This window comes from Narcine bancroftii, chromosome 1 (genome assembly GCF_036971445.1).
Source record: "Narcine bancroftii isolate sNarBan1 chromosome 1, sNarBan1.hap1, whole genome shotgun sequence".
Classification (NCBI taxonomy): domain Eukaryota; kingdom Metazoa; phylum Chordata; class Chondrichthyes; order Torpediniformes; family Narcinidae; genus Narcine; species Narcine bancroftii.
Genome location: NC_091469.1, coordinates 70,789,222 through 70,813,397, shown reverse-complemented (window position 1 = coordinate 70,813,397; position 24,176 = coordinate 70,789,222). Strand labels below are relative to the sequence as shown.

The following is a 24,176-nucleotide window of genomic DNA, read 5'->3' as shown; positions in this document are numbered from 1 at the left end:
GCCCCTATAAGGACAGCATGAGCTCAGTCACCTGGTGCATTGTGACATCATAATTGCTGCCCAGGGTGGGCGCTGGAAGGGATGCTGGAGTAAGAAAGAAACCTCTGATGACACCATTTCCCCATGGCTGCCCCACCACGTTGTGATACAAGCGGGGCTGGTTCGCCATGAGGATGTGCGCCGTCACAGAAAAAGAGAAAAGCAATCTCCTACTGATGTCCTTGATGGTTATTTTATTCTCTTTGTTGAGACATCACTGTGCTTAAAAAGTCATAATGTCCTTTGAGATGTATAATTGGGGAATAAGTGAAGGGCACCCGCACCAACTTGCCAAAAGGAGTTTGGTCCCTGATTTGCAGGTAAAGATGGTAAAACCATTAAATACTATCTTAATTTGTACATAGATATTTTGGACATGCCAGCTCTTGCACATCCAAAATTTGATTGGTACAGTATTATGTTTGGTGATCTATCACACAAAATGGACCTCTGAAGATTCCTGCAATTTCCCCCATTTGAAATCTGTTATGGTGCCATTCCTCACACAGAAGGAGAGAGAGAGATTTGGGTTGATAATCCAGCACAGCACAAGTGCAGAGCACTGTTGAAGGTTCTCCCTCAGATAAAACACTGAACAATGTTTAATATGTGTTCATTGTCATATACAATACATACATTGCAGAGTTTCACCAAAATTCTTGCTTTCTGGAATGAAACAGACACCAACTACAATAGTAAGAATTTTAATGATCATGAATGCAAGGCAGATAAAGATGATAATAAACATCAAAGGATAGATAAATATTCATTAACTTGTCCAGTGAACAAAGAAAAATTCCATGTCACTACCTCAGTGTCCTGGCTAATACTTAGCCCTCAAAGTGCATTTCCAAAGCAGATTTTCACATTGCATTTTGTGAGAGTTTGCTGCCACAAATTGTCTGCCATATCTCAGACATTACTTCACAAGTACTTAATTAGAAAAATGTTTGTGAGTTCCAAAGGAAAATGAAAGGAACCACTCATATGCAAGTCATCCTTTTGATCATTGATAACCAGATTAGATCATCCAAAAACATTTAGAGAATCATCCATCTGCTGCCCTTGCATAATTTCTAGAATTCTTTCTTTTTTCTCTCCAATAACATCTCATGCATTCATATTTGCGCTGAATTACTGCTACATCCAGTTGAGGACCTTCACACTGCAATTGCCAGTCTTCACATAAAAGATCAAATATTAAGTGGACAAATAAGCTCTTGAATTCAGTGTCAAAGCCAAGCCTATGTATAATGATAAACAGATAAAGCAAGAAAGTAATCATCCAAAAGATAACTGTAAAGTGACACAGGTAGGTAAATGCTGTTCCACTGCGAACATCTCTAAAATACATTTGTCACCTCATCAGTTCTGCTTATTGGAATGGAAATGCAGTAAAGGTTCCATAAATGTAATTAAATGTTACATCATTTGCGACAGAAAATAAATAGGCATCTTTCAGAATGTCAGTTATCATAGATGAAGACAAAAAAAATACAATAAATATTCACTATTTAGTTCATCTAACTGGGTTACATTGTCGGATTCACCTGAGGATAATTACAAGAGGTTATAGTTGGGAAGAAAGTGATATCAAAACAAAAATGTAGATTTTAGAGTAGATCATGTTAATTCAATTGCAGTGGTAGGGTATTGTACTGATGGCTGGCCCTGCCTCTCTGTTCCACCCCCATCTTCCCATATATAACCCTGGTTTCACACCTAAACCCAGAACCCTTCTGAAGACTACTGTTGAACCTTATCCTTAGTTGTAAGCTAATAAAAGCATTTGTTCTCCCTCCAATCGTGAGAGCTTTTATTCATGCTACAATTTTATTAGCTTATTCCCTAAACAATGGAAGCGCTACTCAAGCCTGGTATGCTGCTAATAGACCCTCTATCCCCAACGCTGTTGAGGAGTTCACATACTGGCTAGACTGCTTCCAGGCTTACCTAAACACGACCAGAGATGTCTTCCACACCAATGAAATCAGGAGGTCCATACTCGTTTTGAGGGTAGGAACAAAAGAGTATGCAGACATCAGGGACTGCTCTATGTATGATGCTGGTATCAAGGAGTTGAAGGCTAGGTACCTGAATTCGCAGCACGAAGTTCTAGTGAGGCACCGACTCGCTCTATAAATTCAAACTCAGCTCCAACATCGTCAGAGGAAGAAGGAGGGCAGCTATCTTGCCGCGCCACGAGGTTGACACCATCTTACCCACGCAGAGCAACCCAGGATGGTGGGGGCCACTCGAGAGAGGAGCATGGAGTCTCCGGAGACCTAGCCTCAATGGTCCTAGATCAGTACAGACCTCACCAGCTCAGCAACTCCATTGTGACTGTGAAGGTAAACAGAATGCCTAAATGCCTAATCGACATGGGCTCCACAGAAAGCTTCATAGGCTCACGAACTGTGCAAAATTACAACCTGAAGATGTAATCTTCTAATTACCACATTTTTCTCACCATTTGAAGGGTGTGGGAAAATTCTGTAAATTTCACTTGTATATTCTTGATGAACTGTGCTCCGGTATTGTGGGGACTGGACTTATGTGTCACCTTAAAAGCGTGAAAATGGAGGGCCCCTAAAATCAGAACCCACATGTAGCTTCTTCGCACTGAATATTGACCCCCCCCCCCACTCTTCCCAAATCTGTCCCCAGACTGCAAGCCCATTGCTACTAAGAGTAAGAGGTACAGTGCAGCAGACAGAGTTTATATACTCGGAGACTCAAAGTCTGCTGGATGAAGGTATCAGACCTGAAAGCTACCTATCACCAGCTGCCAAATCCGATCCGAGGACTCTCCATACACAGCATTTGATGCTAACGGTTGTCTCGATCAATTCTGGAGGGTCACTTTCAGTATTACTAACGGGGTTTCTATCTTCCAGAAGTAGATGGACAGGATGGTGGATGAGTATGGGTTGAAGGCTACCTTCCCATATCTCAATAACGTCACCATCTGTGGCCACACCTTGGAAGACCATGATGCCAACCTCCAGAGTTTTCTCCACGACGCAAAAGCCTTGAACCTCACTTATAACTCTGACAAGTGCATGTTCAGGACTAAACGGCTGGCTATCCTTGGCTACGTGGTGGAGAATGGCAATCATTAGTCCCGGTCCTGATAGGATGCGCTCCCTGTTAGAGTTCCCCGTTCCCAGGGCCACAAAGGCTTTGAGGAGATGCCTGGGGTTTTTCTCATATTTCACCCAGTGGATCCCTCAATACGCTGATAAGATTCGCCCTCTCACTAATATCCCCCTCTCAGCTGAAGCCCAACCGGCTTTTAGCTACCTCCAGAACAACATTGCAAAAGCCTCCTTGCTCGCGGTGGGCGAGAATGTACCTTTCCAAGTGGAAAATGACGCTTCGAACGTAGCCTTGGCCGCTACCCTTAACCAGGCGGGGAGGCAGTTGCATTTTTTTCCACAGACATTACAAGGCCACGAGCTCCGGAACCCATCGGTGGAAAAGGAGCTCAAGCCATTATAGAAGCCGTGAGGCATTGAAGACACTACCTGGCTGGTTGAAGATTTACAGTCCTCACTCTCCACCTACAATTATGACATTGTCTATTGGCTAGGAGCCCTTAATGATCCTCCAGATACCTTATCCAGAGGAAGGTATGCCTCTGCACACACCAGTCAACTGCGGTCTCTGCATGGCTCAATTTGTCAAGGCGCACTATCTGCCCTACTCCATAGAAGATGTCAGGGAAATGACCGGGTCTTGCCTGCTCTGCGTGGAGTGCAAGCCGCACTTCTCTCACCCCACAAAAAGCGCACCTGATCAAGTCATCCAATCCCTTCGAATGGCCCAGCATCGATTTTAAGGGACCTCTCCCCTCCACGAACAGGAACACCTTCCTCTTTGTCATTGACAAGTAATCCCGCTTTCCATTCACCATCCCATGCCCAGATACATCCACCTAGTCAGTTATGAAGGCCCTAGACTCCATATTCACTCTGTTTGGATATCCTAGCTGTATTCATAGCAAACAGGGTTCATCATTTATGAGTGATGAGCTGCATCCGTACCTGCTGGTGAGGGGCATCACGTCCAGCAGGACTACTAGCTACAACCACTGGGAAAATGGGCAGGTTGAAAAGGAGAACACCGTGGTCTGGAAGGCTGTCAAACTGGCCCTGAAGTCCAAAGGCTTTCTAAACATGCTAGCAGGATGTCCTCCCCTTGGCGCTCCATTCCATCTGGTCGCTACTATGTACCGCAATCTATGGTACTCCTCATGAGCTTCTATTCACTTTCAAAAGAAGGTCGTCATCGGGAACTACATTCCCAGTCTGGCTCACTACTCCTGGTCCAGTCCTTCATGAGCTCCTAATCACTTTCAAAAGAAAGTCGTCATCGGGAACTATACTCCCAGTTTGGCTCACTACTCGTGGTCTAGTCCTTAGGAAGCACTTGAGGAGAAACAAGAACGATCTACTGGTGGAAAAGGTGAAAATGCTCCACACCAATCCCACGTATGCCTATGTGAAGAACGCAGATGGCAAAGAGGACACCGTCTCCATCAGGGACCAGGCACTCCCCCAAACAGAGGGTTTGTTGCCTCAGGTGCCCTGCAAACCACAGAACATTCTCACTGCACCCAGTCAGAGACTCAGGGGATCCAGTTCAGGAGGACACACTTGCCCAACTTGCCTCTGCTCCCTCACAAGGGAGCCTGGAGACTCAAGAAGTTAAGGTACTTCACCAGGATTTCCAGACCTCCTGGACCACTTAAATTTGTAAATAACTGTAAATTTTTTTAACCACTTGTTTCTGAACCCATGTTCTCTGCCTTCATTCACAGACCCTAAATTCTACAAGAAGGGGTGAATGCAGTGAACTGGGATTCATTGGTAGGGTGCTGGCCCTGCCTCTCTGTTCCACCCCCATCTTCCCATATATAACCCTGGTTTCACACCTAAACCCAGAACTCTTCTGAAGACTACTGTTGAACCCTACACTTAGTTATAGGCTAATAAAAGCATTTGTTCTCCCTCCAGTCATGAGAGCTTTTATTCATGCTACAACAATTCACTTCATGTTTCAGCATGGGCTAGTAATATCTGCATTATCTCCTACTTTTCTAAATACAAATAAGACTCCAAATTTTAGACCCAATGAAATTCAATAATGAGAAAATTGCATAAAATATGGCTGCCTCATTGAAATTCAAATTAAATTAAAATTTTAATAGAATTAAGAAAGTGAGTGCATATGTCATTTCTTTACTTCTATGCTTTACAATATTATATTTTTGTGGTCTGTTTACAATTTAACATTTCACAAGCCATCGGGAAACTAAATGACCTTGAAGCATTTCAAATCTAGCTTGTCTCAAAACCTCATGCAAATTACCAATGTGATTCCAAATAGTAAGGGTTAAAATGAATTTCTTGAAAGAAAATTCTATTTTGTGGCTTTCAAGCGATTGTTTAATATATTTCATGCCATCTCCTGGCAACAGCCATTGTCTTCGAGAGATAACCAGGTCAGTTAGTTTCTACAAAATGGTAAGGGACTTAGAATGTTCCGATAACTTTTATTGTTCGTTTAACCATTGTTCAACCATCGTCTAACAAGTTTAGCACCATCTAACAAAGTTTAACAGCTTGTAACCATCTATAGCAACTGATAATAATATTTATTAAACCGTGGAACACTCAACTCAACTTTAGAACGAATTTGCTTGAATGAGTCATAGGCAACAACAACATTGCAATTTCTGCAAGTGATTATAAAGGAAAAAACTCACTACAATTTTTAGTCAATAGAAGATGAAATTTAAGACTACAGAAAGTTGGAAATTGGATTTGGAATTTGGACTGGATCAATTGGGCTGTTTGGCACTTTGAACTCAAGGAGGCACAATCATCAACAGCATCACTGAGGCCATTGAAGAAGCAGTAATCCTTACTAAGGATTCCTTCTGTGTGTTTATTGCAAATTAGAACACAGTTTGGAGAAAATCCCACTTGTCCTTTGAGGACTGTTTTGGTTTTTGAGTTATTGTTCTGCATGTTTGATGTTCGAGTGCAATGGTCGGCTGAATGGATAATATGGCAGAAGCTGCTGGGGCGCAGCCCCTGAGGAGCTACATGTCAAGAAGATGAAGGTCATGGAAATTGCACAAAATACTAGCTTGGCAACTTAAAACAGAACATTAGCTAAAATAGAACTACTGAAATTGTAAAAAGAGGAACAAAACAAATTGAAAAACCATTTGAAATAGAGGAAATACAGGATATATTAAAAAAGCTACTGAACAATAAAATGCCTGGAGAGGATGGACTCCCAATAGAATTCTATAAAACATTTAAAGAATTATTGATTCCTCCTCTCCTGGAAGTAATGAACCAGATAGAAGAAACACAAAACTTGCCAGATTCATGTAAGAATTACAGTAATACCAAAGATGGGGAAGGATCCATTAACACCAGCATCATATAGATCAATATCTCTACTTAACTCAGATTATAAGATAATAGCGAAATTATTAGCATACAGATTGGCCGACTGTGTACCAAAAATAGTAAAACAAGATCAAACTGGATATATTAAGAAAAGATGAACTATTAATTTAATTCATGCAGTTCAAGGAAATAAGATACCAACAATGGCTGTTGCTTTAGATGCAGAAAAAGCCTTTGACAGGGTAGAATGGAATTATTTATTCAAAGTATTACAGAGGTTCAACCTACCAGAAAAATATATTAACTGGCGAAGGTGACAGTAAATGGATATGTATCGAACCAATTTAAATTAAGTAGGTCATCTAGGCAGGGATGTCCACTATCTCCCTCACTGTTTGCTTTAGCAATAGAAACATTGACAGAACTGATAAGAACAGAAAATAAAATAAAAGGGATAAAAATAAAGGAGAAGGAAAATAAAATCAGTTTATTTGCAGATGACATCTTAATATATTTTACAGAACCAGAAATATCAATAAAAGAACTACATAAGAAATTGAAGGAATATGGAGAAATATCGGGGTACAAGATCAACGCAAATAAAAGTGAAGCGATGTCAATGAATAATGTGGATTACACAGAGTTTAAAAAAGAATCACCATTTAAATGGCGAACACAAGCAATCCGATACCTAGGTATTAGATTAGATAATAATTTAGGCCACCTATACAAATTAAATTATCATCCATTAATGAAGAAATTACAAGATGACTTAGAACATTGGAAAGAATTGTCACTAACATTGATGGGGAGGGTAAATTGCATTAAAATCAATGTCTTCCAAAGGATCCAATACCTATTTCAATCGTTACCAATTCCCTTAACAGAGAAATTCTTCAATGAACTAAAGAGAATAATAAGGAAATTCTTAAGGAAAGGGGGGAAACCGAGGATAATGCTAGGTAAATTAAAAGAATGGTACAAACAAGGTGGTTTGCAGTTACCAAACTTTAAAAATTATTATAGAGCAGCACAATTAAGGTATCTATCAGATTTTTATCAAACAAGGGATAAACCAGATTGGACCAAGATAGAGCTGGATAAAATAGGGGAGAAGGTACCAGAACATATACTTTATAAGTGGGATGAAAAACTGGTGCAATTTCAAAGTTCACCAGTACTGCACCATTTACTCAACATATGGAAGAAGATTCACGTAAAAAGGAAAAAAACAAATTACCAACTATCAAAATTATTATTGACGCAAAATCAACTAATCCCTTTCACAATAGATAACCTTTCCTTTAGAGAATGGGAGAGAAAAGGAATTAAAAGAATAGAAAATTGTTTTTTGGGAAATAATTTATTATCATTTGAACAAATGAAGTACAAATATGGAATAACTCATGGTACAATGTTTGCATACCACCAACTGAAAACCTACTTAAAGGACAAATTGGGAAGCAAACTGAGATTACCAGAAGGAAGCAGCTTTGAATATGTGATTACAGAAACAACGATAATAAAAAGATTTATAACAAACATGTACATCAAGCTGCAAGAGAAGGAAAATGATGAAATAAGCTATAAACCCAAACAAAAGTGGGAAAAAGATTAAAACAAAAAGATAAAAAATGAAATATAGGAAAAGTTAAGCTCTGGAACTATGAAAAATATAATAAACACGAGGTTACGCAGGATACAATATAATTGGTTACACAGGCTATATATCATGCCCCAAAAGTTAAATAAACGGGATCTAACATTATCAGATATATGTTTTCACTTTAAGAAGGAAATGGGAACAACAGTACATGCAATTTGGGCATGTGAGAAAGTGGAAAAGTTTTAGGAAGATCTAAATCAGGTATTAAATAAAATTACAAAAAGCAACATACCAAAACATCCACAGATCTTTCTTTTAAGTAATACAAGAAGTAAAGAATTAGGCCTCAAACTGGATGAAGCGCAAAAAAGATTTATTATGATAGCCTTAGCTATAGCAAAAAAAAAGTATAATGTCAACTTGGAAATCAGAAGAGAACCTGAGAGTACAGCAATGGTACATGGAAATGAATAAATGTATTCCATTGGAAAAAATTACATAATTTAAAAAATAAAGTCACATTATTTGAACAAATTTGGGAGCCGTACATGGAACACAACAGAGAGGGCCTACCGCGGACCTCCACTCCCTAAAGTGATAAAATGAGAAGACGATGAAATGAACTGACCCAGTGTGTAAAAATAGATGACATAATTTTCTTGTTTATTTTCATTGTGTGATGACATTGTTTAATGGTTTTATTGTATTGTATATGTTGAATGTTTAATGGGTTTGGAGGGGGGTGGGAAGGGAGGAAGGGAAGGTAGGGGGAAAAAGGGGAAGAAAATACCACTGTGTATATTCAAGAGGGAAATGTTTGTGTGTATTTTGATTGATATGGTTCATAGTGTGAAAAAAAGTAAGGCCGGTTAACACGAAGTCTAAGAGGATGTTGCAATGTCATGTGGGAGATCAGCCATCTGTGAGAGCTTGACATATCCACTAATATGGGAATCATTTTAAATTAATTACCCTACCAGATGAGAGAACTAAGGAAAGTTCAGTTGTTGAATACCTGAAAAGATGCAAAGAAACAGCTACTTTTAAGGATTTGGTAAAGTTCATTGAAGGGCAAGTGGACATTGCCATAGATCCATCGTATGGAAATATCAAAGGTACTCAAATAGTAAGTGAAGAAGTTGTGAGGTCCAAATCATACCCTCAACCAAATTTTTTTTTAAAAGTATATTTGCCACCTCTCTGGCAGTTGCAAATAAAGAAATGAAGAAAAATGAAAATTTGCCTGTTGTGAAGAAATGTTTGTTCTCTAATGACAAGCATACTTTGGAAAAGTGTGCAGAGATGGAAAAGAAAATAGTGAGAAAATCACTTTTTTGAAGGATAAGTGAGTATATTTTGGCTGTGTGTGTAAAGGACACACTAGCAAAAACTTTTAAAAAAGCGATTCAGCTGTGACATATGTAGCCAAAAGCATCCTAAAATGCTACATATCTTCCAAAAAAAAATACGAAAAAGGAAAAATGACAAGAAAAGAAACAGATGAAAACAGTGCTGAAGCCTCGATATTGACAAATGGTCTTAATGGGGCCAGAGAAAACACTGCAAACTCTTAATAATACTTGTGCAAGTCAAGGCCAAGAAAGGAAGGGCAATAGTGCATACTTAAGCATTTTTTAATCCAGGAAGCACTGCGTCATTTTTCAACGTGGGGCTGATGAATAAGCTTAATCGTCAAGGAAGAAGTACAAAAATTCTATTGAGAACTATAGGTCAAGTTAAATATATTGAAACCAACGTTGCTTTGAGACTAAAGATCGCTGGACTAGATAGTAACTATTTTTGTGAACTCCTAGGCATATGCAATCAAACAACAATGCCTGTGCATAAAGAAAACAGCCCTCATCAAAATGACATAGAACTGTGGAGGCATTTGAAAAATGTTTGTTTGTGCAAAATCAACTCTGAGATTGTGTTGCTGATTGGTTCAGATGTACCTAAAGCTCTGGAACCACTAGATATGATAAAGAGTGTGGGAGATGGACCTAATGTGGTCAAAATTATGCTTGGCTGGACAATTAATGGACCATTAGGAGAAAGAAGAGGTTCAAAATTAATTGGCAATGTGTCAACAAGATATTGGTTGTTAAGCTTGATAGGCTGTGGGAACAGCAGTTCAAGAATTACTTTCTTGAGTACATCAGGGACGACCAAGAACTTTCAAAGGAAGATCAGCGGTTCTTGGAATCGGGGTCAAAATCTGCCAAGCTGGTTAATGATCATTATTGTATTGGATTACCTTTAAAGGAAAGGGAAATCTACATGTCTGATAATAGAAGTGTGATCGAGCAATGTACACTGAATTTAAAAAGAAGATTCAAGAAAGATTCTTCCTTTCATTCAGACTGCACCAAATCTGTGTCCTATATGATATCCAAAGGATATGCAGAGGAGGCACTAGATGATATCTTGGAAAGTGGAAATGGCAAAAAAATGGTACTTAGCACACCATGGGGAGAAAAAACTTTGTGATGTTTGACTGTGGAGCAACCTTTCAGAGAGTTTCGCTAAATCCTCAACTCTTACAGGGTCCTGATTTGACCAGAGCATTGATAGAAGTATGAACTAGATTCCGTAAAGAACCTGTCATCATTACTCCAGATATTCAAGCAATGTTCTATCAAGTGAAAGTACCGAATGAAGACCGTGACTTGTTATGATTCCTTTGGTGGCCTGATGGGGATTACAGTCAGAACATGGTAGAATACTGAATGACAGGGCATCTATTTGGAACGACTTCATGGCAAATTTTGTCCTTAAGAAGTGTGCTCTCAAGGAATAACATCAGGAATAACTTTTATGTGATTGACTGTCTCACTTCTACAGCTACAGTAAAAGAAGCAAAAGCTCTTTATCATGAGTCAGAAGTGATCTGTTTCAAAGGAGGTTTTCTACTTACCAAATGGACAAGTAACAGTCGCCAGGTATTGGCTGCCATATCTGAAAGAGAGGGCAAAAGAAATGAAGAATTTGGACTTAGACCTTGACAACCTTCCTGTTGGGAGGGTGTTAGGTGGACAATGGTGGGTTCAGTCTGATGTTTTTAAGTTCAAAATCACTTTGAATGGCCGACCTGTCACAGGAAGAGGGGTACTATCAACAGTCAGTTCAATGTATGATCCCTTAGGAATATTGGCACCCAGTTGTGTTGACTTCCAAGAAGATCCTGCAAGCTTTGTGTACGAAGAGGATCGGTTGGAAGGATGAGATACCAGACTCCATTGTACAAGAATGATCGTGTTGGATTCAGGATCTTCATAAACTGGAAGACTTCAAGATTGACAGATGCTTCAAACTCACAAACTTTGGAACTGTAACATCTGCTCAATAACATAATTTAGCTGAAGCACATGAAGACAGTTACGGAACTGTTAATTACCTGTTATTGCATGATACCAAGGATCAGGTACATTGTGGATTTGCAATGGGAAAGGCCAGAATGGCTCTATTGAAATCAGTCACTATCCCATGAATGGAGTTGACAGTTGCTATCATGGCAAGCAGAATGGACACAATGTTGAAAAGATAGTTGCAGATGAAACTAACAGACTCCATATTTTGGACTGATAGCACCTGTGTGCTCAAATACATCAACATAAAACCACAAGGTTTCAAACCTTTGAGGCTAACAGAATCACGGAAATTGATAAAGTCTCACATCCAATACAGTGGAGATACGTTAAAGCAGTTCACAATCCTGCCGATTTGGCTTCCTGAGGTTTGAAAGTCGTCTTTTTTGAACAAAGAAATGTGGGTTAATGGGCCTCAGTTTCTTTTACAGCCTCAAAATCCTGATAAATTAAAATAAATTTTACCAGAGAACCCTGAAATCAGGAATAAAACTGCAAATGCTGCTCCAATAACGTCTGAACAAATGGATACAGTTATCCGCTTAATCCATTACTTCTCATCCTGGAATAGTTTGAAAATGTCCACAGCTTTTGAAAAGATGGTTTCTGAATCATAGCAGAAAGAACAACCCAACAAACGATGTTCCTGTTAAATTTAAATTGGATAACATCCATCAAAAAGATCTACCACAAAAAGAAACAGATGATCTTGAGACTCAAGAAAACGGAAGTCTCACATTTAAAAAATTGATTAATGCTAAATTGGAGATAATCTGCTTTTGCCAGAGGAAGAGATATATAAATGAAATTTCAAGCCTTTTTCTTTTCTTTTTAAAATATTTTTTATTGATGTTTGAGTAGCAGTTATATGTTATATTGTAAAATTCAAAAAAAAAAACTTATAATTCAGTTCCCCTACCACTAAGCAAAGTTAAAAGCTAACATGTAGGAATCAAGTGACGACAACCTGGGGATGAACAGCACAGCACCAAAGCTTCAGAACAACCCTAATTCTTTAGGTTATGATAATAGTCCATCAAGGGGCCCCATATATTTTGAAAGTTAATATTTGACTCTTTAATGGAATATCTAATTTTTTCTAAACTTAAACAAGACATAATATCACTTAACCATTGTGTATGTGTAGGTGAAGAATTGTCTTTCCATTTAATCAAAATTTCACATCTGGCTATCAATGAGGTAAAAGATAAAATTCAGTTTTGAGTTGGAGTCAGTAAAACATCATCTTCTTGAAAGTGATCCAAATAGAGCAATTAAAGAGCAAGGTTCTAATTTGAATGTGAGAATCATCGATAATGTATTAAAGATAACTTTCCAATTTTTTTCCAAACTAGGGCAAGTCCAGAACATGTGAAACCAAAGAAGATTCACCAATTTAACATTTGTCACATAGAGAATTTATATCTGAATAAAAACGAGACTATTTAACTTTAGACATATGTACTCTATGGACCATTTCAAGTCTAAGAAAGGGAATGAATATTCTTGAAGGTAAACCTTCGTTGCTACCAGGGCAGTTTCAGAAGGAAGACAAATATGTGCGCCACAGGAAGAAGCAGGTGCAATTTATATTGGATTTGTTCTGGAAAAGATGGGTGAAAGAATATCTTCCACTGTTGCAAGAGACAGAAATAGCTTAAAATAAGGAGTAATTTCATGGTGTGATCATTATAGACTATACAGCACCTCAAAATTCCTGGTTGATGGGGAAGATTGCTGATATCACTCAAGACAAAAGAGGACTTGTATAACAAATTCGGACCAAGACTAAAACTGGCTTTCTGAACAGAATAAATACCAAAATCTGTCTTTTACAAGAGGCAGAAAGTTTTGATAATTAACTTTCACTTTCTTTTGAAATTTAACCTATATTATGCTTGATCTTTTTCTTTGTGATGGTAATTATTATTTTTTTTAGAGGTAATTAATAGGGGCCAGTATTGTAAAGGTTAAAATGCATTTCTTGCAAGCAAATTCTATTTTGTGGCTTTCAAGCCATTGTTTAATACATTTCATGCTGTCTCCTGACAACGGTCATTTTGAAGGTCAAAGCATGCCTTCGAGAGATAACCAGGACAGATAAGGGACTTGGAATGTTCTGACAACTTTTATTGACCATTAACCATCATTTAACCATCCTCTAACAAGTTTAGCACCATCTAATAAAGTTTAACAGGTTGTAACAATGTATAGCAACTGATAACAATGTTTAATAAACCATGGAGAATCAATTCAACTTTAGAATGGACTTATTTGAATGAGTCAAAGACAACAACAACATTCTAATTCCTGCAAGTGATTATAAAGGAAAATAGTTGCTACACAAACCAAAGCTTATAGAATAAATAAAGCAATCTCGGTTTTAATTTACAGATTAAGGGAACTACCTGAACATTACAAATGCTTCACACTGGTGTGAAAATGTCTGTTAGTATTTTATTGATAGAATAGTGTATATAAATCAGTTTTTTAATGTTTTATTTAATACTTCACTGCAAAGAAAATATTAACAAGTCAGATGAATTAAGCTTCAGCCACCCAAAACATTAGATTTCATCAATTTCGGTTGAAGCTTACTCCACAAAATTATTTAAAAAGAAAAGCTACAGAAATTACACTTCTAATTGGAAAAAATATAATTCTGACCCATTGTTTATGTTTGTCAAGACCCAGCAACAGCAACGTGTATATTGAAACTCGCACCATCTATTGAAGACTGGAAAACAGGGATTAGCAACAATTTCACATAAACATTCTTGGCAATATATATCTATACATAACTCATTTCATCAACTAATAGTATTAATTCAGCAATCAAACACAAAATAATGACCTAAGGCAGTCCATGGGAATCCACTTAAAAATACATTGAGCCAAACAATGATATTTCTGGAATAATTGTCTGATATTTTAATAATATTAATATTGCACTCTCTTCCTAATGAGTGGATTACTGCACCTTTCCTTCCATAACTCACATGCTGCCATTCATCAACAAAGCCAAATTTTATGCCTTTTATATCCAACCTAATTAACATGAACTACCCAAGCACCAACTCTTGTCTCCTGTTCAAACTTAAAATATTGCTAGTTACAGAACACATAGTCATCTCAGACTCCTTTTAAAACTAAATGAACTGTAATCCTTGACTTATCCACAGAAATTACTGCTCCAGTGTTACCCACCTCAGTTACCAGTTCTTCCCTGACTTGACCTCTCCATAATAAAATTAATTTTCAACATAATTAGGATAATCTAGTTAAATGTCTGCATTGACATCTCTAGCACTTTTCTCATGACAGATCATCTGTTCCCATAATCAGAAATCAATGAACATCTCATTCATTACTTTAAATGACCCTTCACTGTTAGAGGTTCAATCAATACAATAATGTAAACAGCCTCATATGTATAGCTCACAATAATTACATTATGAACCTACAATTGGTTACCTTTTTTATTTCAACTTCATTATTTATTAAATCTCTGCATTAAAAATAGAGAATATGTTTTGTAAACCAGTTCTTTGCCTTTGGTACAAATTATATTTCTGTCTCAATTAAATACTTCAAGATTTCACATCTGCAAAAGAAACCACCCTGTTTACTACCCCTTTCTTCCACATGTTAGATACATGCATTCACATATGCCCAGATAACACATTTTGGAACAATCCAACATATTCAATGAATAAAAAAATTCTATCGGAGATCCAAGATGCCGGTGAGGGGCTTGTAGGGTAACCCATCAGCTCCCTGGGGAAAAGAGAATAAAGGATAAATACAAGAAGATCCCCCAAACTAAAAAGACTCCAAAAAAAAAGAAGACAATCAAGAATACGAATAGAAGAAAGAGTGAGAAGGGAAAGAAAAAAGATGGGAAAAAGAACAAAGAGACAGGATGGAGGAAGAGACTTACTGTGTGGAAAGACCGACCCAGGGCCTAGTGGGACCGGCAGCGGTGATAGTGACAATGGAGCCCTGAAGCTTCCTAAGAGAATGGGACTCTCCTGGGTGGGAGAAACAGGATGGTCCCGAGAAGGCTGAATCTTGAGGGGGCCAGCGACAGGATGTGACTGAAGCAAAGAGAGTGCTGTCAGGCACAGGAGTTGTGGAGGTTGAAGGAACTAAATTAGGTGGAGTCAGTCCCGTGGGCTGGAAAAGGTAGGGACCTAGGGGTTGGAGGGCATTCGAGGTGTTAGGCCTGGAGGACTCCAGGAGCAGTGTGGCCAGGGGGGGGTTTGGTAGAAAATAGTGTGGCAGGATGGCCTGGAGTCAGAAAACAAGATGGAAGAGGAAGAGAAAAATGAAGAATGAGGGAGTAAAAGAAGGACATTACAGGGAGGTGAAAGACAGATAAAGGGGACAGAGGGCCTGATGCCCTTTGCCAGAGAGATACTGGAGGCCATTGGCCAGATAAAAAGAACTTTGAAGACACTGGTGGCAGGACAAGGGGCAATCAACGAAACACTGGAAAACCAGACAGAAAGGGTATCTAAAATGGAAGAGAGAATTGAGAGAGTGGAAGAAAGATTGGATAAGAGAGAGAGAAATGGATGCATGGAAAAGGGATAATGTAAAGATGTGGGAGAAGATAGATACCTTGGAAAACATCAGCAGCAGGTATACCGTTAAAATTTGTGGGGGTGAAGGAGGGTAAGGAGAGGATAGACATGATGGAGTTTCTGAAAAAGTGGATCGCAGATGCACTGGGGAGGGAACAAATTGGAAATAATCTGAAAATAGAATGGGGCCACTCGTCTCTCGCATCTCCCCACCCATTCACAGATGTGTTTGGTGTCTATTCCTTTCTCCTACAGTGTTATCCCCGATCACTCTCATGCCTGGTCATAAACAGGATGCAGATATTTTCAGTTGTATGAGGGTGGGGGGAGGTGGGAGATAAATACAGACTCTATATGTTACTTGAGTGTTAAAAAAGATTATAATGTTTCATGAGTCTATGAAAATTAAAGTAAAATATTCAAAAAAAATGCTATCAATTTAATATATTTTTATATTTAGACATACAGCATGGTAACAGGCCCTTCCAGCCCTCGAGTCCGTGCTGCCCAAATACCCCAATTGACCTAAAATCCCCATCTGTTTTAAAAAGTGGGAGAAAACCAGAGCACCCAGAGGAAGCCCACACAGACATAGGGAGAATGTATAAACTCCTTACAGACAGCGCTGGATTCGAACCCGATTCACTGGTGCTGTAACAGCATTTGTGCCAACCGTGCCACCCTGATGGTATGCTCGTTCTAACATACATCAAAGAAAAATATAGTGCAAAATTTCCCAACCTAATGAATTGGGTTAAAATTAAAATCCCTGAATTCAGTTAAAATTCAGGCTTTGTAGCTTTCAAAATTTTTGATTTTGTAACAAAGCTGACCTAGCCTATGACTATCAGCAAGTATACCTTCACAGCCATCGGGGAGAATATAATGCAAGTTATGTTTTATGTGCATTTGTGTGCAATCACAAGAAGGTCACCATCTTCTCTCTGCCAGCAGCCTTACTGATATCCCAGGCTTCTTCCACATCATTTCAGTATGAGCATCAGAATCCCAATTTCCCTTACCCTGCAAGATCAGTGCTGGCGTTCCAAGTTTCTCCACCAATTCTCCCCTCCAACCATCCATAAATGTATGCCACTCCTACTCCAGAGTTCTAAACCAGCTTGTGGCAGCTGTATTCTGAACCTGGCCTCCGAATTGAGAACTAAACTGCATCTATTCAACAATTAATGCGTTGTGTCTCATCCCCTCAGGTAAGAAATGTCAAGGCACACATTCTCCAAGATTTATTTTTTTCTTTCTCAGAAGGATTTTGCAGTGGTATAATCCTGAACCTTCTTTTTTTCCCCCATGTTAAACATTCAGGATTATTTAAGTCACAATAGAAAATATATACTTAGGTAGCTATTTATAAAAACAGGCAAGGAAATTACCTTCATGAAAACTACAAATTAAAAATAAAATATAATTCAGTGTCTGTGAACAAATGCATCTGTAACATCCATCCTAAATAAGGGAAACCTTCAAATTGTTTTAAATAATCCCATGGGAATAGAAGTCTAGGTGGCATCCTCAATATTGTATGACTGCATACACTTCCTTACTGCTTATTTCATTAGAAATTCCACTGCAATTTGGTTTTATTTAAACTCTGCATATTATAATTTCATCTTCAGGTGCTTGGCAGTAGTGTGATATCGGCACTACCAAATGAATGTAATTGCAACATAATAAGTTTATGTAAGGCATTGTTATAATAAATGCAGATACCCATGATATAAAAAGAATGTAAAATGCTGAAATGCAGATGTAATGATGCCTAAGTATCTTCCATCATTTTATCCTGCTTTATATGGTTGATTCTCTGTGTATATATACATACATGATTGGATTTAATGTTCTGTAATTTGAATATAAATTGCAGTATTTCAACTTTGCTTTTAAATTAGATGTATTTTAAAAGACTATCTGTTTGAATGGTTTAAAACAGTGGTTGGTTTGGCAAGAAAGCAGCTAACTCATTTAATAATATTTATGAAAGATTAATTTACAAATGGTATGTACTAATATTAAAGAAGATTAGGTAACATCATGAAAACCATGCCAGAAAAAGGCACATCAAGATTAAATTTTCTGATAATTTTTTTCAGATGTTGTTTAAAAGTTTAACTTCCTGAAAAGAACTCCATTTACAACTTTTATGGTCATCTGGGAAATTGTGCACAAACATGTATGATTCACTGCAAAAAAATTTAAGAGCTTTCCAGCTTTATACAAAAAAATCAAAAAAATACAAGATGCACCTTTCTCAATAGGAATACAGTGAATAACAGGATCACACAAGCCCTGAAATACTGAGAACGAGGAGACAATTTGGAAGTCCTTCCAGCATCCCCCCGCCAATCTTTTTTTTCCTCATATATTTGATTTGTTATTTTTAATAATTGATATTTGTGCTTTTACTTGTTGAAGTGGGAGGGATGATGAAGGAAGGGGGGGAAAGGTTGGGGAGGGGAAAGGAAAAAGAGAGTACTCAGCAAACAATGACCTGTAAAAGAGGAGAATTGTTCCCCTAAAATACCTGGTTAATATGAGTCTGTAAAACTATAAATAAGATTTTTTTTTTAAAAATAGATGCAAGTATTTAAAGGGTCATTGGGGTATTTTTTTCCTCTCCAATATGACTTTTCTCTTGATGCATTTGGGATTTAAGATAAGACACTTGTAATAATGTTTATGACTGTAGTAACAGAATTGTCCCATTGCTACATACCAGAGGGGTACGTTGTATACTGGCCAGGTACTGCAGCAAGCCCTTGGTATGGTAAATTGTTGGATGAAGTTCAGGATGAGGATTTGACCACTGACGGTTGAGATCTTCTCCACTTAATGAGCAACGATGGCTACAAAACAGATTATTTAGAAGTATGAAAATATTGTTTAGTTACTGTTCCTCCTTAGGTTTAGCAGTCATCTCTTTATCACCCATCTCATTTAAGCACATTGCTAAATTCTAGAGAAATTATGCAATATCAAGGCCAAAATATCAGCTTCAATCCCATTTATACTTGTATGCTTTCATAATTAGTTATGGCACCATTAGCGTAGCATTAGCGTAATGCTGTTAAGGCGCCAGCAACCTGGGTTTCAATCAGGTGCTGTCTGTAAGGAGTTTGTACATTATCCTCATGTCTTTGTGAATTTCTTCCAGGTGCTAGTTCCCGCCATACAAAATATATGGCGGGGGTGGGGGGTTGAAGGTTAATTGGGTATAATAGGGCAGCACAGTCTTGTGGGCCGAAAGGGCCTGTCACCATGTTGCATGTCTAAATTAAATTAAAAATTTAAATAATTTTTTTACAGAAGAAATTACTCTTTTTCTTCTACTTTAGTGATTTCACGTATACTTAATTAAATGCACATGTTCTTTATGTTGGAAAATTTCAGCAGGAGAAATGACATTAAAATAGTGGGTCTTAAAAAAGGACTTGATCAAGAAGACTATTACATTTTGTCAAAAGTGGATTCTTGATGTTTTGGGAGAAGAAAATTTTCAAACTATTATTGAGATTGCAAGAGCTCATAGAGGGAAACCATCTCCACGTCAGAGACCGTGTTCAGTGTGATTAAATTTCTTCGATACCAGGATAGAGAAAAGATTTTGAGACTTGTGATGCAAGGGGCAAGAGACAGGAGATAAAAGTTTTGTTTTAACCTGACATAAATGAGGATTTGCTGAAAAGAAGAGAATTTAATTTAGCTAAAAAGGGTCTCTGGGAGAAAGGATAGAAATTTGTATTGCAATATCCTGCAACTATGAACATTTCCCTTCCTAGTGGACAAAATAAATTTTTCATCAATTCTATGGAAACAGAAGATCAAGTGAAACAACTTCCATAACTGCGGTCACAGATAGAATGAAGAGTTACAAGAATATTTGCTGTAATCGTTTTTTCTAAAAATAATCTAAAAGAATGATAATTCTGATTTATTATTTAAAGACCATATGATAAATGTATCAAGGGAGTTCGGGGTTGAGATAGGGTACTAACTACTACAGATCATGTGTGTAATTGTGACCTTGGTCACAACCCATAAAATAGAGGGAGGTAGTTTTGTTGTGCATTACTTAAACAACACAAATTGGGGGGAGGGGGGGAATTATTGTTTTAATATATATAGTTATGAATGTTGGAATGTACATTTAAAAATTTTTTTTGCTTTTTTTTTTCTCTCTTTGGATTGCCAGAAGTGATGCAGGATGACACACTGGACGATGAGTAGTGGAATTGATGAGAAGAGATTTGCAGGGCGGGGTGAAGGGACAGGGAGTAAGGTGGAAAGGACTGAATATGGTTAATTAAGATGAGTAATACATAGAAATTTGTAAATTTTAATATTAACAGAATAAACAAGATGGTTAAAAGGAAGAGAGTATTAACACATACCAAGGAAATGGGAGTAGACTTGGCTTTTCTGCAAGAAACTCACTTAACTGAAAAAAAAAAATTGAAATTGAAAAGGGATTGGATTGGAAATGTAGTGGCTTCTTCATTTAATTCTAATGCAAGAGGAGTGGCAATTTTGATAAAAAAGAATTTACCATTTAAAATTCATAATGTTGTGACTGATCCAGCTTGAAGATGCATAATGGTAAATTTGTCAAATATATTCAGAGTTTTGGACACTCTAAAATTTGTATACCCCTAATGTGGATGATGAGAGGTTTATTCAAGAAACATTTCTTAACTTAGCAGAAGTACCTGAAAATATTTTAATTGGAAGAGATTTCAAATTTTTTTTAGATCCAGATTAACAATCTGAAATCTTTCTCAGAGCCTTGAAGACAATTTTTTTTTCAACTATTCCTTATGGATCCTGAAAACCTATCAACAATCCAGGTTCTTTGATCCAACCATTATGTTATCTATGATTTTAAAACAAGTTAAGAGAATACAAATGGAATTCATACAATCTAATGGAACAGAAACTCCTTTTGTCAAGATTTGCAGATTAAGCAATTCTTTCCTGACCATTTAAACCATGAAACACAGTTCGGATAGAAAAAATGTGAGGCAATGCTTTGCAAATTATGTACAAAAAAAAACATTGCACTGCTTGTACAGAACTGTTCTTGCATGTAAATGCTTTATTTTTATTTCCCCTTAACTGCATGACTAACTGCTTTGACAATTAAATAATTGAAATGTAAAGGAATTTCTTCTCATAAAGGATGGCGAACCTCTAATTCTTAACCCCAAGTGGTTATAAAGAATAGATCACTGCGATGTATTTAAAAAGGTTTCCCCCACTGATGCCATTTGACCTGCTGAGTTCTTCCAGAGGATTGTTTTGTAAACTTTTTAATAACTCTCCCATGTCCTTGCAACTTTCAATACTTGTCTCAACCAATGGCTTTACACTTCATTTATTGGAAACAGTCTGTGCTGGCTTTACATTTTCTCAGCAGTCTGACATTTTATACCAACCTTAGTTTTTTTTTCATGGTACAAAAGTCTTCCTCTTCCATCTCTCTACTTTCTTAAGTAGAGATGATACAGTCCTAAAATTCTCAAGAGGCTTGATAAAGTAGGTGTAGAGTTGAAATTTCCTCTGGCTAGGAGTTCTGTAACTAGGGGTCACAGTCTCAAAAAAACAGATCAGCCTCTTTGGAAAAGATTGGAAGAAATATCCTCATTCCAAAAGTAATTGAATCTTCAAACTTCACTATTCCAGATCGTGTAGAGCTCAGTCCATGAGCATATTAAAGACAGTGCATAATAGATTTTTAGGTATTAAAGAATCAGAAGAAAGCAGATAAGTAATTAGATTACCCAGAGTTTATAAGAATGAGGGGAGGGAATATCCTTCTCTGGTTTCTATTTCTTATTTCCTTTTACCATCATTGGGTGCAGGCTATAAGATCTAGACAAAATGCACAAATAAATCCAAATTAAATCAAAAGAATAGTGGAAATATTTAGGAAGCACTGTGGAAACAAAATGCAGCTGATATAATTGGCAAAGGGTCTTCAACTTGAAACATTAATACTGTTTATCTTTACATACATGCTGCCTGGTCTAATAGCGTTTCCAGCATTTTCTGTTTTTATATTCCAGTTCAGTATCTTTGTAATCTATCAATCCTTAAAGACATGTATCCTGCAATATTTACAAATATACATAATTGCAGAGGATAGCTTGGATGAATAAAAATTTTCACCTAAAATATCAGCAGAAAATGCTGGAAATATGCTGCCTCCATGTGAAGAGAAACCTAACCACGTTCCAAATTGAAGACCCTTCGCCAGGAAGCTTTAAGACCTGAAACATTATCTGTTTTCCTTCCCAGTGATGCAGCCTGGACAGTATTCTATCTTTGTTATATTTTCCTGTCTATCATTATCCATAGTCATATCTGAATGATTTCTAACAATTGAGATCTGAAAAAGTAATGTTACAAAAAAGTATGAACAAAATTATTTTTAAAGAATTATAAAGGAGAAGCACACATTAGGGACCTATTTCAGTAAGATGATTAACCCCTACCCCCTACCCATCATCAACCAGTAGTGTTGTTCCAAACTTAATAGATATAAGAAATTATCTCACCTTCCATTAATTACTCCATCTGGGTTCAGCATAGGTACTATTTTAAAAATATACGAGTCCCGCAAGCTTTGAGCTGTCAAGTTATTGCTCATTAAAAACTCCAAAGTTCCTTTCATCACCCAACTGGAATTACTTTCCCCAGGATGGACGCGAGATGTTAAGAAAATATAAGGTCGATTTCCTGCAAAAATTTTTTTATTCACATTATTTTTTTAAAACACAGCTTTAATTAACTATAATCAAAGAGTATAATCCATGACACAAAAAATAATCCAAAGGACTGCTACAAATAGCTTCTGCAGCCCTGAGTGTCCTTGGTCATTAAGGCAAAATTTTGGAGATGACCCAAAACCATTAAATCACAACATGTTCCACAATGATGTCAGAAAATAATTTTTTTTGCTTTAAATATAAACTTACAAAAGTAGTCTCAAAATATGTTTTACCTTTACTGGAAGCTTCACCTGTTCAGACACATTGACATTACAGCTGGATCTCCTTATATTTATTTAATGCACAAGTAAATCGGAAACACCAATAGTCCTCTATTGTTGTGGGTCATTCATTAATCTATTAAGTGTAAATACCATTAAACTCTCATGCCACTTTAGAGATAATCACATTCTATATAGACTTCCCATTTATTCTATTTGCTACTTTGATTCAAGGTTTGATAGTGTAAGGAAGACAAAAACTTGTCACAGCCTTATTTTTTAAAAATATTTCCTTGCTTTTCAATTAAATATTTACAAATACAAAAGGGAAACAAAATACATAGAATTTTTTGTCCATTAACTATGATACTATTATATACTATAATATACAATTAAACATGTATGTTCAGTAGTCAAGTTTATTGTCATCAAAATGATCAAGTACAACCCGACAAAGATGTTTTCTGGTCCTTGGTGCAAAACACACAGACACATAACCAGACATAACACACATACAGACAGACAATACAAATGCAGGACAAGTATTTTATCCATAATAAATAAATAGATTTTGTTTTGTACGAACGAGAGTCTCAGATGGTTCGTGTGCACAGTTCCTTTGGTATTCTCACTGCCCAAAGGTAAAAGCTGTACCTCAGCCTGGTGGTGCTGGCTCTGATACTCCTCCATCTTTTCCTCAATGGGAGCAACTGAAAGATGCTGTGTGCAGGTGGAAGAGTCCTCAAAGATTTTTCACGCTCTCTTCAGACAACGCTCCCAGAAGATCACATCGTTTGGGGGGGAGGGGATGGAGACTCCAGTGATCCTTTCTCCCACTCTTATGGTCCTGTGGATTGACTTCTGAACCATTTCTCTGTAGCAACCATACCACACTGTGTACAGCCGGCCAGGATGCTCTCGATAGAGCACCTATAGAAGCTGACATAATGGTGGCTGGCCACCTTGCTCGCTTCAATCTTCTCAGGAAGTGCAGTTGCTGTTGCCTCTTCCTGACAAGTGAGGAGCTGTTGAGTGTCCACCATAGGCCGCTAGTTAATTGAACTCCAAGGAACTTGGTACTCTCTACTGAATAGATGTTGATGTGTTGTGGACGGTGGTCATTCCTGATCCTACCGAAGTCCACAA

The 24,176-nt window shown here is 37.4% G+C and overlaps 1 protein-coding gene and 1 long non-coding RNA gene across 20 annotated transcripts in view; one reads left to right on the top strand and one right to left on the bottom strand.

The window, feature by feature from the left end:
* agtpbp1 (ATP/GTP binding carboxypeptidase 1) overlaps nt 1-24,176 on the bottom strand; it is a 336,033-nt gene that overhangs the window by 62,865 nt on the left and 248,992 nt on the right. For 14 of the 19 annotated variants that reach the window (XR_011354831.1, XR_011354825.1, XR_011354830.1 and 11 more), the window contains 2 exons: nt 22,597-22,777; nt 18,759-18,888 (listed from right to left, as the gene is read on the bottom strand). Coding sequence is in view for 15 of the 19 variants with exons in the window: in XM_069929750.1 (XP_069785851.1) it covers nt 18,759-18,888; nt 22,597-22,777 (311 nt within the window). In the remaining 4 variants the exon portion in view is untranslated. Of the gene's footprint in view, nt 1-1,256; nt 1,284-10,990; nt 11,032-12,294; nt 14,179-18,758; nt 18,889-21,819; nt 21,911-22,596; nt 22,778-23,041; nt 23,167-24,176 lie in introns of those variants that run through there. The other 5 variants (XR_011354832.1, XM_069929848.1, XM_069929839.1 and 2 more) reach the window with 5 other exon arrangements.
* On the top strand, nt 55-13,706 carry LOC138759442 (uncharacterized). The gene is made up of 2 exons (XR_011354836.1): nt 55-359; nt 12,797-13,706. It is a non-coding gene; the product is annotated as an uncharacterized lncRNA (long non-coding RNA).